Below are 13424 nucleotides of genomic sequence, written 5' to 3' on the forward strand. Positions count from 1 at the left end.
AACTCCATTTTCCTTCCCGGTCGATTTAGCCAGTGTCCTATCTTGACGCTCTGACAGTTTTGGTTGCTTGGCATGAAAGGATATCATATGTAGATGAGGTGGCAAGCAGGGTGATCTTAAAAATCAAGTTGAAGATAATAGTATATCTGAATATGAAAGATATACGTATTGGAGCTGAACTTTTCCGTACTTTTAATAATGAGCAAACTATACAATGTCCTCACGATGGTATATACGTGATCTAACGAAGTAAACCAGCTACCTATTCCGAGTTTTAACGCCGACGCCGAGTCATCTCTCTTCAAGACCTCAATGTCACCACCAAATATCCTTGACCTCGATGGGGTATTTTTCTATACAAGGCGCGAGAACGCAAGGCGCCCTTCTCATAATAGGAAGCCAGTCCTTCAAACCAGAACCCCCGAAACCATATTATACGTCAACCAACATTAACTTATGTTCGAATTTCGCTTTGGTATCTAAGACCAAAAGCAACATATTCCCAGGTGGTCTTAAATCCCTCTACAATCCTGTCGTTATATTTCCTACTGAAGACGGTGGTGCCGAAGTCATCATTTTGGGAGTCATTTGCCTTCCGGGGATGGGACTAGGTTGACCAGGTGTCCGCGATCCAGGCTTTGCCATGTTTGCCGCTTGCGTACCTTGCCGTCCAGCAACAGTTGGGAATGTTGGCTCCTTGTTGGGGTCAATGCCTGGGTAAAGACCTTGGAGCTTTTTGTATAAGTCTTGGATATATTTGGCTGTTTCATTCCGATCTGGAGCTTCCTGACTCTCCGAGCCATCCGGGCTTACCATCATCTTTAATTTAACACCGGTGTTTAGCGGTGGGGCTCTCAGGTAAGTAGGAGACGGCGCGGCCGGAACATTGCCTTTCTTATCGGCCAATGCTGCCAAGTATGACAAGTTTGACTGCAGTCTACGCATGCAGCTATGATGATAGATTAGTACACTTCGTTTAATAGTCAACAACTAGACTTACTGTAGGTAGTCCTGAGCTAGTATCTCTTCGTCGTCTGTTGGCCTATCCGGCTCATTTGCATTAATATCGGTGCCATTAGACGACGCCCTCTCCTTTTTGAGTGTATCCCGCGTATAGTGGATCTGCATAGCCTCTAGTAATAATTCGTTGTTGATCTCCAAAATCACGCCGACTCTCTCCTTATCTCTAGAATCTGAGCCTGGACTTAAGGGTGTTGACCCAGATGACGCATTGTTGGGGCCGTTATTCTGGACTGAGGCAGGGAAAGTCGGGGTTTGAGGCGTCGAGATATTGTTGGGCGGCGGCTGGTTTTGAGGTTGCTGTTGCGCGTTATTCGGCGTTTTGCTCTGGGGTGTAACGTGGGCAGTTTGTGGTGTCGACAATGGATGCTGTTGCTGCTGCTGCTGTTGCTGTTGCTGCTGCTGTTGTTGTTGTTGATGGTGTTGGTGTTGGTGTTGATGTTGCGCATTCGACGCGTTATTAGGAGTTGGTGTGCCCTGGGGAGGTTGATTTTGAAAGGATCGCTGAGGCGTAGGAGTAGAAGCAGACATTCCCGGCGCGTTTGGATTTGGCTGCATGCGCTGCATCATCTGCTGTTGCTGTTGCGGATTCATCCCAGGATGCATCGGATAGCCAGACATAGGCATACCACCTCCCATCGCATAGCTAGTAGGGACGTTCATTTGCGGCGCGACAGAACTGGGAACGCCAGCACCATACGGCGAGTTCGTATACGGTGGTTGATAGCCAGGCACTAAAGTAGCAAATCACTCCATTAGTATATTACATTATTATTGGTAGGATAAACAGGCAACGATGGTCGTGCCTATGGCTATTAGACGAACGTGGGAACCACAGGATAGAGACTGTGTGAGAAGCCGGTATCTCTGTTGCCGTGGACGGTATATGAATGCTGCGTGGGCATGCCAACACCCGCTCTAAACGGCAGTATGGGAAAGATTACGGGTATGTAGTGTGGCAAAGGAGACAAAGAAGCCTGACGGGAAGGAAAGCTGCTTACTCGGGCCATTGGCGGCGGCCATGTGCGGCATACCGGTATTTTGCATCATTCCTGCAGGACTGGGACCCGGCATCATGTTTGGGGCACCAGGGAAGCCAACTCCGGGTTGCGCGCCCATAGGAAACTGCTGAGGATTGTACATCGAAGCCTGGTTGGGAGGACCTTGACCGGGCTGCAAATGAGGGTTCTGCGAAGCTGAATGTGGGGCGCCACCATTGTATTGTGATCCGGCAGGAGGAACAGCATTGGAAAAGCCATAGTTGCCTGCGTACATGGCTCACGATAGGCTGGCACCACGCTGGCACAGCTGGCAGGGCTGGGCGTGGGCGTGACGTGGGTGAGAGCAGATCTGGGACGGGACTCGTTGGGGCTCAGATTTGTTCACCACACAAGCGAATATGGTGTGTCGCGCGTTTGTGTGGGGTGCGTCCGAAAATAGCAAGGGGGTACGGCGATCAAATGCCAACTATGCGCCCCCGAGAACCTCTCCCGAGCCAAACAGCGAGACCTCGGTGTCACTTTATTAAACGTTAAACGTTAAACCTTGGATATAAAATCTGATCCTTTCTCTCCCAATCGATCGGTATGGCCAAATGCTAGTCGACCTAGTACCGAAGTAGGTATATTTACCTAATCCGAAAGAAATCGCTGTACGGGATACGCCACGATTTCATGTACGTATCTGTGTATGTGTCTATGTATCGTACCTTAATCAGGGAGAGACCGGCACAACACATACACGGTACATTAAAAGGTACCTAGATAAAATATATAGGCGTACGTAGGCCCGAATAGTTTGATGTACTTGTTGTACCGTATTGTACCAAAGCAAACTGTACCAGTACCTATGTAGGTATGTAGGCGGTAAGGTGGTAGGAGGAGCTAATGCCAGGTAGGCACCAAGATTTGTCCCTTTCTCGAACAGACACCTTCGGTGTCGTCCGTCGTACGTAGTATTTGTCTAGGACGAGAACCAAGGATTTGTTATGAGGATGAGTCAAGTAGTCAGGTAGCTAATATAAGAAGCAGGTCCACGGTGTGTGTAGTATGCGTACTAAGGTGTAGTATGGAACGTATGGGATGATAGCAATTCGCCAATCTGCGAATCTCATCAGCTGTAGAGGCGTGTGAGTGTGAGTGTGAGTGCGTGTGCGTGTACTGTATGTATGTACGCTGTATGTACACTAAACGTATAGGCGTATCGAGGTATCGAAACGCCAGGTCTTGAAGACACCGGCCAACCGCGACTAGAGAGGAACTACTAAGGTCGGTTAGGGGGGGTTGGAAAACTGTGACAGGACGGCCCTATGCAGTTGTAGCAAGGATTCGCCCTGTGGGACGGTAGGCCACCGTGGTCCGTGGATGGAGGATGCGTCAAAAATGATGGATGCTTGTGTTCCCGTCAGAAAAACGAGGTTCATTCAGGTAAAGTAATCTAGAGGTAGCAATCAATTACCACCTGGGCATCGGGGATACGGGGGTGGTTGGTGGGTGCGTCTAAAAGGCTAGAGTATGTGACTGGAAGACTTGGAAATATGCGAGAAATCAGGGAAAGATTAAGAGCAAATGGGAAAAGCTTCTAGAAAGGTTGCAGGTGGCGCTCTCCTAAGATTGGAAAGACTAGCAGACTGGAAAGAGGAATTAACACTGGTGGCAGGCGGCATGGTTGTGGGGCACGATTATGCTTATCCGTATATATCCTAGCTCCCTCCACTTTTATCCTCGACTTTCGCAATTTTGATAGTACATACACTGATACATTACATACATACTCAAACCATCCAAAATATATCGAATATATAATCGCATACTACTGCCTTACAACTTTCCAACTCCATCTTACATGAGTTGATGATGACAATATAATTCGATATGGACAGTTTTATTGACGGTTCAATGTTGAAGTCACTTATATATATTGCTCAAGTCGACCAGAAAAATATGGTAAGACGGTTATGTAAGAGCCAAGCAGTTAATTGTCCCCTCCCATGTACAAAGGTTGTCAAAATTGCCGTTTATTCTTCCCCCAATGATAAACATAGTAAACTTTCTTTTCGGGTCTAGACACTAGCCAAATATAAATGTCTTCCAATTCCTACCCAGCTGTTCAACGCCATCACGCAACTCCCATCCTTTTACCTCGCATATTTTCCTGCATACATCTTCTAGGTACTGATCCATCTCTTCGCCTGCCGTATGCAGGTCGCTCTCTACCAGTATGCGATCATCGGGTATAGCTCGGATCGCCTCCTCGGCCTTGTCCCCGCCCCCTGTTGCCCAATTTATCACGATTGAGAAAGAGAAGAAGATCTTCGCCGGTACAGAGGGATGAAGATACTGTTTGACAACCTCAGCTGGACCGCTAAAGGAATGCACACAGATTCGTGGGGGGTAAGGCTTCGGTCCCTTCTTGGGTTTCTCTTTCTTCGTGCTGGGCTCAACGGTATAGTCCTCATCGATCTCGTCTTCAGATGAGCTAGAGAAGTCCTCTGCTCCTTCAGCAATTCTTCTCTTATCTCTTCTTGACATTACCGGTTTCTCGTGTCCTTTCCATAGCTGAGAGATTGTTTCATAAAGCACGCCGTGCGCCTGGACTCCGTGAACACTAACCGCACGACCCATCTCACCTGCTAACCGTAGTTGAGCTTGGAGGATCATGGCCTGGTGTGCCATTTGTACTCGATGAGGGCTTAAGGCCCTACCCTCCCGGCCTCCAGGTGTAAGCCCTTCGTTGTGATGAGCCTTGTTTGTCGAAGTCCAACTTTGAGGAAGTCGAAATGCTTTATCTAAACCAACTTCGCCAACGAGAGATATGGGATGCTTCTCTAACCGAGACTTGGTTTCACGTAGGAATTCAGACAGTGGCTGCGGATCTGGAAGTCCTTCGCTGAAAGACACATCTTTTGACGAAGGTGACGGGACTAATATTTTATCATAGTATGATATTTTACCAGATGAGGTTCCATCATATGTTAAATCGGAAGAGAGGTCGTCATAGATCTGGTAGGAGAACCAAGGATGCCATCCAAAGCAAGGAATTAAGCGGGTTTCGCCAGAAGAGCGCGGTGTAACCGCTATTTCGTCGTCTTCAACCTTGTAGCGAGAAGCTACATCAGATACGAGGTCCTGATCTTGGGATCTCGTAGACATCACAGTTAAAGCACGTGCTTTCATATGTGGTATACTTGCTATTGACGCCATTGTATCGGTAGGGTGGCAGTGAGCATCGAAGACCCCAGCATCCCAAGGGAATGGTTCGAGGGAAACCCCTGGTTTGCTATAAGATACCGGTGCCTTCGAAGCAGAGGGCTCTGGCTTCTCTGAATGATATTGACACATTGCGTCCAATCAATTTGAATAATTACTTAACAATCGGTTTAAGATATTCAGGGGGCCTCTACACGAATATGTCCGCGTAAAGTTGCCCTATTAGTCGGCGAATTCTGACGGCTGAGACCGATGCCGAAACAGATCAAGATTTTTGGTCTCCGGAGCACGCAATTATGAGAAATGACGCTCGTCGAAATTTGGAGTCAGTTATGAAGACCTCTAAATCTGCCTTCGATAGAATACTGCGCATTGCAGGGCTATGTGAGGGTCAGTATCTAGGTACTCATGATAGAATCTGATCGAACTACAATGTACAGATAATGTACAAGGTAGTAGGAGCTGAAGGAGTTATGACTCACATGAGGAGACTGCAGTAGTAAGCCGCTAATTGGCTAACTGGATACTCCTAAATATACGAATTTTGGGGTACATATGTACGTCTCCTAATAGCTTGACTCTGCGATGGTCTTCGCCAATCGATGTGTCGATTCAATTATCTACTAGGTGTTGGTACAATGATTGGTGGTTTCAAATTAGACAGAGCCTACCTAAATCTAGTGACGTCAGAGATTACCGCCGCCTTAATTGCTCTTTCCCTTCAAGTGCTCCGGATAATTCCAGCTATTAATGCATTGATCCATACGATACTCCACAGCTCCGTAGAGCCGGGGCACAACGGCTCCGACGGGAAGGTAGGACGGACTAGTGCCGATCCATTGCCTAGGTAATTGCTAGGAACTGTAAATTGAGGAGCTGTTAGTTTTCATTCTTCGCCTTATCAGAATATCAGCACTGAGCACTTTTTTCGCAATGACTGGGCATTCCCAATTCCCTCATATTAGGTAAAATGAATTTACATATTTGTGACATGCTTGGCTGATAACAAAGATCTCGCCACCCGGTAGCCCCTCATTCCCTCAGAATAATACTGGCTGCTAAAAATACTACGATACTATTATTCCGCCTAGGTCTCGACATGTGAAAGCTATTCTGTGCTATTGGAGCTTTCGGGATCGAAGACGTCGAGACAGAGTTTGTTACAACACACCCTTTCAACGTCGAGGCCATGGATATAGTGCCTTAGCTTCGAGTTTCTTCGTGCTCAATTATATCTTTCGCGCCGCCTCCAATCTCTCCTCTTCTCGTGTTACCGTCAGCCGGCACTTAAAACTATCATTTTCTTTCCCTTCAACACTAAAGTCGAATGTAATAGGGACAATCAGGTAGTCCTAAACATTCGATGACCATGTGAACCGACAAGCTTGTCGATTCATTGACCAGCCTTTGAGTGATGCAAATAGTACTGTCTTAACGGACAATTCGGGGACTTCCGATGGCACTCTTCAATCCTTTTCAAGTCGTCATATTTCCATTTCTCTTCCTCGTCGCTCTTCCGCTCGCCCTATGCGCCGGGCTCACGACCATCCTAGCTTTTATGGTCTTATTCCTGCGTCTATTTCTCGTTTACTTTGATGTTGGGCTAGAAACCGTGCGCTATATATTGGTTGGTCATGCCGCGCATACCCGTTCTGTAACAGCACGACAGGCTTCTTCGATCCCGCAGCCACTCCCGCTAGACCATTCTTTATCATCCTCGCCGGAGCCCCGGCATCGTCGTCGACGTAAGACACAGGGTAGCACTAGCAGTGGTTCTATCACGCCCGTTAATAGTCTCGATGGATTTGCTCTAACACCCACCATTGGTGTAGAGAGGGATTTCGAGGGAGTAGGTGGATGGAGATTAGACAGCGTGGACGTGGACGCCGATGCTGCCGACGATCGCCAATGGTACAATCTTAACTCGCGACTTGATCTATTGGACCGTCGTCATCATTTCAGATCACAAAGTGGAGGTGCTGTGTCAGGAACAAATGGGCTAGGTCTTTATGTGAAAGGCCCCAACACGAGCGCAGCTTTCAACTCAGAGGGACCAAGAATATACACGTCGCCTAACAGTTCGAGGTCAAGGACACCAACGAGTAGCAGGCCACGCGGCTTTACGAAACTTGATGGGGATGAGTATTTCCCAACGCTGGAAGGGAAATATATGAAGAATGGTCGAGTGTAGGATAAAACGAATAAATGCAGGAGAATGCTTTTTGTGATCATTATGTTGCCTGATAAGGAGTATTTGGTTGGTACTTGATTGTAGGACAGTGTATCATTGGGTTAGCGTCGAGGTTTCTTGGGTACGTATATCGGATTCAGGAGTGTGGTCAAGGTCAAAACTTATGAACAATGGTTGGGTTTGTTTAAGGGGTTCAAAACACTGACATCGCATTTAAGATGATCTTGGCAATGAAGTTGATTTCTGGAGATAGTTATCCTGAAATTTGAAACAGTGGTATTCTAACAACAAAAGACGCCTAACGCCGTGCGGTAATCTCGATAACGTTGATCTCATACTATTCCAGGTGAGCCTCGGTATAGCTCTAGCCCTAGAGTGTTTGCCAGAAATAGTTGGCATAGAAGTAACGTGAGAACTTCTTATCCATGTTTATAACATGAACATCGCCCTTGCGATCGTTACGCACAATGGCTCTAGAGAACTCGCCGTCCTTCTCGTCTCTTTCTAGGTCGATACCTAGACTTCGATACACTTTCAGGCGTAACAAAACTTCATCGTCGACTGGATCTCTTCGATTAGCCGCATCGTCCGGCGATCCTTCTAACCCCTGTATTTCTAGCTCTTGCAGTCGTGCGGCTAGATCAGCTTGTTGTGAAGATAGACGTTCGGCTTCCATCTCTAAGTCAGACACTGCTTTGGCGATACGGAACTTCTGCGTGTCGAGGCGCGAGATCTCGGATGAATGAGCGGATGATGAATGTGTCGACGTAAGCTCTTCATGTTGTGTGTGAAGGGTGTTGAGGGAACGGCCAAGCTCTAGATTTCCACGTGTCAATGAAGACTAGGAAGGTTTAATTGGGCACGATTCGATATCATACTCTTTAGGGAAGATTCGGCTTCTCTGACTCGCAACTCTCGTGCCTGCTTTAAGGTAGAAAGCGAGTCGCCAATGCGCGAGACAGCAAGCTTGTCGGGTGCAATGTTAAAGTTGTTGATTGTGTGGTGGATGAGCTGAATGTTGTTAGCAATTGAAGGAAAGGATGTAAAGGAATACCATACAGAAGCGGGATCCTCGTCGAGCAGCATTGTGATGGGGAATATATCAAATTAGTTTCGAAATAATTCAATAATCTGATGCTACTGTATAAATCTCAGTGTGTCGATACTCGGGTGATTCGAAATGCTTTGTTTTTTGTGAAGTAATTTGTCGATTGATTCGCGACCAAATGGAGTAGTGAACAAAACAAACCGGGGTATCACCAGGACGACTGATAAGATAGAGAGGTTTGCGACTGCCCGCCCTAAAATGGCCATGCGCACACGGCGTACCCGCAGACCCACATTCAACCAAGGTTAAACATTTAAAGCGTTCTGCGTCATCCGGCGCCACATTTGGACCACTGACTAACAGGTGACGACTTGAGAGCTCCCGCCACAATTCGGATCCCGCACCAACTCTCTATCGTCGCTGGAACATTCCGAGGTCATCTTATCTTTTACTTAAGCGCTGCCTGTCTACCTAGCGAGGTAAGAGACCTACAGACGAATTGTCGACCTAATAGTATATAATCTGTTCACTCAGCACTTCTTCACCTATAGAGCATACCACGAACCTAAGCTTGAGTAATTAAATTTTTTGTCAATATCGGCAAGATGACGGCGCTGCCTTGTACGTATACTTGTCCAGGTCTCACTTTTAAGTAGCGCGGGGGATAATGAACAAAGACGTACTAACCATTCTGATTTACTTTCTTTTAGATGCCGTGGACGCGGAAACGTATGACTTCCTCCGCAAACCTTTCGCCCCGATATGTCGACTAACCATTTTTCGAATAGATCGCTGAGGGAAGCGGAGTTGGAAACTTTGCGAACGCAGTATGATAAAGAGGGTGATATGGCCGGTATTCAGACAAAATTCAACTATGCATGGGTGAGTTCGGTTTGCGCTATCCGTCGGGAGATGTGCATTACAATATGGTTATCGACAAAATGCTCATCATCTGCTGCAGGGCCTAATCAAGTCCAACAAACGAAGCGATCAACAGCTAGGAGTGCGTCTACTTTCAGAAATATTTCGAGTCTCGCCTGACCGTCGCCGTGAATGTCTCTACTATTTGGCATTAGCCAACTACAAGCTCGGGAACTATGGAGAGGCAAGGCGCTACAATGATTTGTTGTTGGATAAGGAACCGGCCAATCACCAGGCGATGGACCTCCGTAGATTGATCGATGACAAAGTAACGAAAGAGGGTCTGATGGGCGTTGCGATCATAAGTGGTGTCGCCATTGCTGCCGGTGTGGTTGGTGGGATTCTATTCCGAGGCAAGAAGCGGTAGAAAAGGAGATATGAATTTCCAGAAAGGAAGCCACGCGCTAGGTAAACTCCTGTGGGAGGCTTCTGAGCCTAGGTCGAATGAAAACAATGGCCTTGCACCGGTTGACATCGGAGGAACATCTATCATTTGTCTTGAGGGTAGATGATGCATTCCGGGATGGTTGGCACATCGGAACGGTTCTACAGAAGCACTGGGTTAGAATCATGGGTTACAGCGTTAGGTCTCGGCGTGAATACCATGTAATAATACACAGAAGCCACTCGATTCTACGTCAGGTAGGAATACGAAATTCATCAACTGAGATAGGGGTGACTTAGTGACATATATTGTACATACTTAACTAGTAGTATTCATAGAGGTATCCATATGGATCTGGCAAAACAAAACATGATTGTATGGTATTACTTCGTATTAGTGTAGCCAACACTGTTACTCATACTGGGCAACTCTAGGTGCCTACCGGTCCTATTAAACACATACTCAAGTTCGGATGAATTTACGCTTAGTGGAAATTTAACCCACCTACAGAGCCCGAGCCTACCCTGGTCCACTAGCTGATGCACCTAAATTATTATGTAACAGAGTTCATCAGGTACCTACCCTTGAACCTACAGCGTAGATTGCCCCGCGGCGTAAGGGTGACCCACCTGTCCTTACCTTACTTAAGTACCTCCAGCTTACAACTCCATCGATGCTGGAAATGACGAAAGCAACTCTGCCTCTACATGTAGAAGCTTAGATGCGCACCAAACTACAAAGAAGCCTTCCACCCTTTTTACGTCGATATATGTAGTATTTAATATTTTCTTAGCATCCTGAAGATTACATCCCGAAAATTAAAAACTCCAATCACTTCGAAGTTTGACAATAAAGCTGGGTACGCTTAGGTATTCCACATGGACTTCGGATCTCAGAACTTCCATTGGATTCCGATCTCAGCAATCATTCGCCCAGTTCGCCGAGCTTTCCTTTTGGCGAACATACCCTCAAATCACTACAAACCAGCCTATCAATACGGCTTGTACGGGGTTCTACCGTCGTAATTAAGCGTAGCACCGTATTGCAAGGTGCGCCCACAGTAGTTTGTTCCGTATGATAAATCTGCTGACTGATAATACCAGTTGTCGCAAGCCTACTTCTTTACACCACTTCTGGAATCCGCCTTGCCGGATATTCGACCAACCCTACATTAAGGCTGCATGCATTCTAACCTCACAGATATCACCCCCGCGTCAGCCTTATCAACTTCACCACATCCATCCATCATTTTCGCTGCCGTTCACATAGGCGCCAACCCGCCTCGATCCGGCTTCTTTAGTACGGTCACCTTACACAACCCGACTTGCCCGACCGTCGTTCCCCTCGTCTCATAATTGAATTCGCACTCTGGCTTTCCGCGCAATTCGAGCAACTGGCCTAGCTATTGGCCTAGGACTCACTGCCCTTGCCGCTTATCGACAGTCTAGGCAAGGCCAGATGGCGTCTAGAAACACCCATCTCGACGCGACTGTCGGGAGAGAAGTAGTATTTTGCCATAACTGCCGACATGAATGGTACCGGGATGAGCGCCCAGATGCTTTAGATTGTCCTAGGTGCCGGAGTGATATTATAGAGATAGTACGTTGTTTGCTGTAAACTATTCTTACTATATCATCATTACTTACTCACTATTGATTAGGTTGAAGTCGAACATGACCCCCGAATTATGGACGATGACCGTTCGTTGCCAGATTTAGATCATCTTCGACTTCGCCATCACCATCACCGCACCCTCGACTCCGACGATGAAGATGACGATGACTTAGAGGAGAACATATTACATGGCCCTGGTGGCTTTTTTAGCCATCGAACTATATACCGATCACCTGAGCGCCAAAGTACAGGAAATGGATCGCGCGCAGCTCCCGAGAATACCGAGCAGATAATCCGTACATTCACCGAATTATTAGGAAATATAGGAGGACCTAACATGCGATCTGGCCCAGATACCGTATTCTCTAGCCCTCCTCAACGAGTCACTTTTCAAAGGATATCTGGTCCTGGCTTTCAAGGTGGCATGAGTAGCATTACCTTCAGCAGTACTTCTGCGCGAAATCGTGCTGATCCGGGCCAAGGAGGCATAATGGGTCGCGATGATCCATTTCGAAGGTACGATTCACTCTTTTTCTTCCTGTGACTTTTTTGCCAACTATAACTAACATGGGATGCAGAGTTTTTGGAGACATTATGGGAGACATGGGTCCTCCAACCGTGGATCGCGATGATCCTAATTCTACGAATCAGAATGGTGATGGTAATGGCAATGTCCGCCCACAGGCGGATTTCTCTTTAGCCTTGAGCCAACTAATAGCAAGTCTCATTAACCCCCAAATGGTCCATGGTGACGCTGTTTACTCGCAAGAGGCGCTGGATCGTATTATTACAAATTTAATGGACTCAAATCCTCAGTCAAATGCACCAGCCCCTGCCTCAGATGAATCTATTGCAGGGTTACCGAGGAAAAAGCTGGATGAGGCAATGCTAGGGCCTGAGTTAAAGGGTGAATGTACGATCTGTATCGACGAGATGACGGTGGGCGACGAGGCAGTCGTGTTACCATGTAGGCATTGGTTTCACGAGCAATGCGTCACCTTATGGCTGAAACAGCACAATACCTGTCCTATCTGTCGAGCAGCTATCGATGGTGAGGCTGCTGGTCGTCCCAACGAGGCTGTCCCGCCTACACAGCCTGGTCCATCCGGCATTCCATCTCATTACAGAAGATCTGCACCGACACCCCCGGGTCGTGTGCGATCCGACCTGAGTACTTTTTCTAGCCGGCAGCAATCAGCTCGACGAGACTCGAACTCCCCTCCCACGTATTCGGGATCATCGCAACCTAATAGAGCTAGAAGCCCTTCTCCTAGTCGTCGTTCAGCGCAGAGTGACAGAGCCCGTGATGCTAGAGGCTCTTCTGGCGGTCCCTTTAACTGGATTAGAGACCAATTTCGAGGAGACAGACGTTGATGAGTGTGATTCTTACCCTGGTTTACCTAGCCCGATCGACCTATACTATGCCTACGTAGCCATACTAAAAGTCGGCGGCATATCAAGTGACAGAACACATATTTGACGGAAACCTTCAGGTCAACGGAATCATAATGTCATGGTTCTGTTACGCACATAATCACCCTCTTTACTTACGGTATTGGCGTGTCTGACGGATTGGTTATGGATTTATGGTGAACCATGATCTTATATCACGGCACTACCTCCATTCAACCTATGATCTTTTAACTAGGCATACCTCACCGCCTGACATTAAACGGATAGTTAAAGCGTATTTGGAAGTTGTGAGATGAATACAACGGGCAGGGGGAGAAAACGACATGAGCTTGTCCACACAGCTCAAGGTATTGAAAATGGAGTTGAGGAAATTCGCGGTTGATAGATCTCCATGTCCTGATGAATATGAACTCTTACGATGGATTGACGAATGTTCGCTCTGGACTTTTGGTAGTATACCGTGAAATAGCCATGTAGTCTCACAGCCCTGAATGACTACTTACCTAAGTATGCTACTTCCTTTCTACGAGTCATTGGAAGACAATACTGCTATCTCAGTAGCTAATTTCCTATAGGCATTAGTTTGAATAGAAGCCAGTGGTGGCCTATTCAAGGTTTGAAAGA

At 47.1% G+C, this 13424-nt stretch overlaps 6 protein-coding genes across 6 annotated transcripts; 3 read left to right on the forward strand and 3 right to left on the reverse strand.

Moving 5' to 3' along the window:
* Positions 1–165: 165 nt before the first annotated feature.
* On the reverse strand, positions 166–2875 carry GGS22DRAFT_12102 (uncharacterized protein). Its single transcript, XM_047958231.1, has 3 exons — positions 2022–2875; positions 1001–1754; positions 166–949 (listed from the first exon to the last, which is right to left on the reverse strand). The coding sequence occupies exons 1-3, from the start codon at positions 2293–2295 to the stop codon at positions 523–525; spliced, it is 1455 nt and encodes a 484-aa protein (XP_047824162.1). The 5' UTR covers positions 2296–2875; the 3' UTR covers positions 166–522.
* Positions 2876–3905: 1030 nt separating this feature from the next.
* Positions 3906–5777, reverse strand: GGS22DRAFT_150607 (hydrolase). The gene has a single exon (XM_047959330.1). The coding sequence runs from the start codon at positions 5358–5360 to the stop codon at positions 4089–4091; it is 1272 nt and encodes a 423-aa protein (XP_047824163.1). The 5' UTR covers positions 5361–5777; the 3' UTR covers positions 3906–4088.
* Positions 5778–6025: 248 nt separating this feature from the next.
* On the forward strand, positions 6026–7713 carry GGS22DRAFT_150608 (uncharacterized protein). Its single transcript, XM_047959331.1, has one exon. The coding sequence runs from the start codon at positions 6685–6687 to the stop codon at positions 7417–7419; it is 735 nt and encodes a 244-aa protein (XP_047824164.1). The 5' UTR covers positions 6026–6684; the 3' UTR covers positions 7420–7713.
* GGS22DRAFT_150611 (Spc24-domain-containing protein) lies at positions 7714–8664 on the reverse strand. The gene is made up of 3 exons (XM_047959332.1): positions 8479–8664; positions 8298–8430; positions 7714–8235 (listed from the first exon to the last, which is right to left on the reverse strand). The coding sequence occupies exons 1-3, from the start codon at positions 8503–8505 to the stop codon at positions 7790–7792; spliced, it is 606 nt and encodes a 201-aa protein (XP_047824165.1). The 5' UTR covers positions 8506–8664; the 3' UTR covers positions 7714–7789.
* Positions 8665–8813: 149 nt separating this feature from the next.
* On the forward strand, positions 8814–10077 carry GGS22DRAFT_150613 (mitochondrial fission 1 protein). Its single transcript, XM_047959333.1, has 5 exons — positions 8814–8946; positions 9019–9088; positions 9178–9196; positions 9256–9349; positions 9429–10077. The coding sequence occupies exons 2-5, from the start codon at positions 9073–9075 to the stop codon at positions 9753–9755; spliced, it is 456 nt and encodes a 151-aa protein (XP_047824166.1). The 5' UTR covers positions 8814–8946; positions 9019–9072; the 3' UTR covers positions 9756–10077.
* An 853-nt stretch (positions 10078–10930) lies between these two features.
* On the forward strand, positions 10931–13387 carry GGS22DRAFT_12153 (uncharacterized protein). Its single transcript, XM_047958243.1, has 4 exons — positions 10931–11372; positions 11434–11903; positions 11966–13307; positions 13376–13387. The coding sequence occupies exons 1-3, from the start codon at positions 11232–11234 to the stop codon at positions 12759–12761; spliced, it is 1407 nt and encodes a 468-aa protein (XP_047824167.1). The 5' UTR covers positions 10931–11231; the 3' UTR covers positions 12762–13307; positions 13376–13387.
* The last annotated feature ends 37 nt before the right edge of the window (positions 13388–13424 follow it).

Source organism: Annulohypoxylon maeteangense, assembly GCF_022496945.1.
Source record: "Annulohypoxylon maeteangense strain CBS 123835 unplaced genomic scaffold GGS22scaffold_1, whole genome shotgun sequence".
NCBI lineage: Eukaryota > Fungi > Ascomycota > Sordariomycetes > Xylariales > Hypoxylaceae > Annulohypoxylon > Annulohypoxylon maeteangense.

Bases quoted from the DNA above. Each gene is read 5' to 3' on its own strand.
- GGS22DRAFT_12102 (XM_047958231.1), bottom strand. From the start codon at position 2,295: ATGTACGCAGGCAACTATGGCTTTTCCAATGCTGTTCCTCCTGCCGGA. The intron at 1,755-2,021 runs GTAAGCAGCTTT...TTGCTACTTTAG, and splicing joins GGCCGCCGCCAATGGCCCGA to TGCCTGGCTATCAACCACCG. The intron at 950-1,000 runs GTAAGTCTAGTT...CTATCATCATAG, and splicing joins CTAGCTCAGGACTACCTACA to CTGCATGCGTAGACTGCAGT.
- GGS22DRAFT_150607 (XM_047959330.1), bottom strand. From the start codon at position 5,360: ATGTGTCAATATCATTCAGAGAAGCCAGAGCCCTCTGCTTCGAAGGCA.
- GGS22DRAFT_150608 (XM_047959331.1), top strand. From the start codon at position 6,685: ATGGCACTCTTCAATCCTTTTCAAGTCGTCATATTTCCATTTCTCTTC.
- GGS22DRAFT_150611 (XM_047959332.1), bottom strand. From the start codon at position 8,505: ATGCTGCTCGACGAGGATCCCGCTTCT. The intron at 8,431-8,478 runs GTATGGTATTCC...AACAACATTCAG, and splicing joins TCGACGAGGATCCCGCTTCT to CTCATCCACCACACAATCAA. The intron at 8,236-8,297 runs GTATGATATCGA...GTGGAAATCTAG, and splicing joins AGCCGAATCTTCCCTAAAGA to AGCTTGGCCGTTCCCTCAAC.
- GGS22DRAFT_150613 (XM_047959333.1), top strand. The intron at 9,350-9,428 runs GTGAGTTCGGTT...CATCTGCTGCAG, and splicing joins CAAAATTCAACTATGCATGG to GGCCTAATCAAGTCCAACAA.
- GGS22DRAFT_12153 (XM_047958243.1), top strand. From the start codon at position 11,232: ATGGCGTCTAGAAACACCCATCTCGACGCGACTGTCGGGAGAGAAGTA. The intron at 11,373-11,433 runs GTACGTTGTTTG...ACTATTGATTAG, and splicing joins GGAGTGATATTATAGAGATA to GTTGAAGTCGAACATGACCC. The intron at 11,904-11,965 runs GTACGATTCACT...CATGGGATGCAG, and splicing joins CGCGATGATCCATTTCGAAG to AGTTTTTGGAGACATTATGG.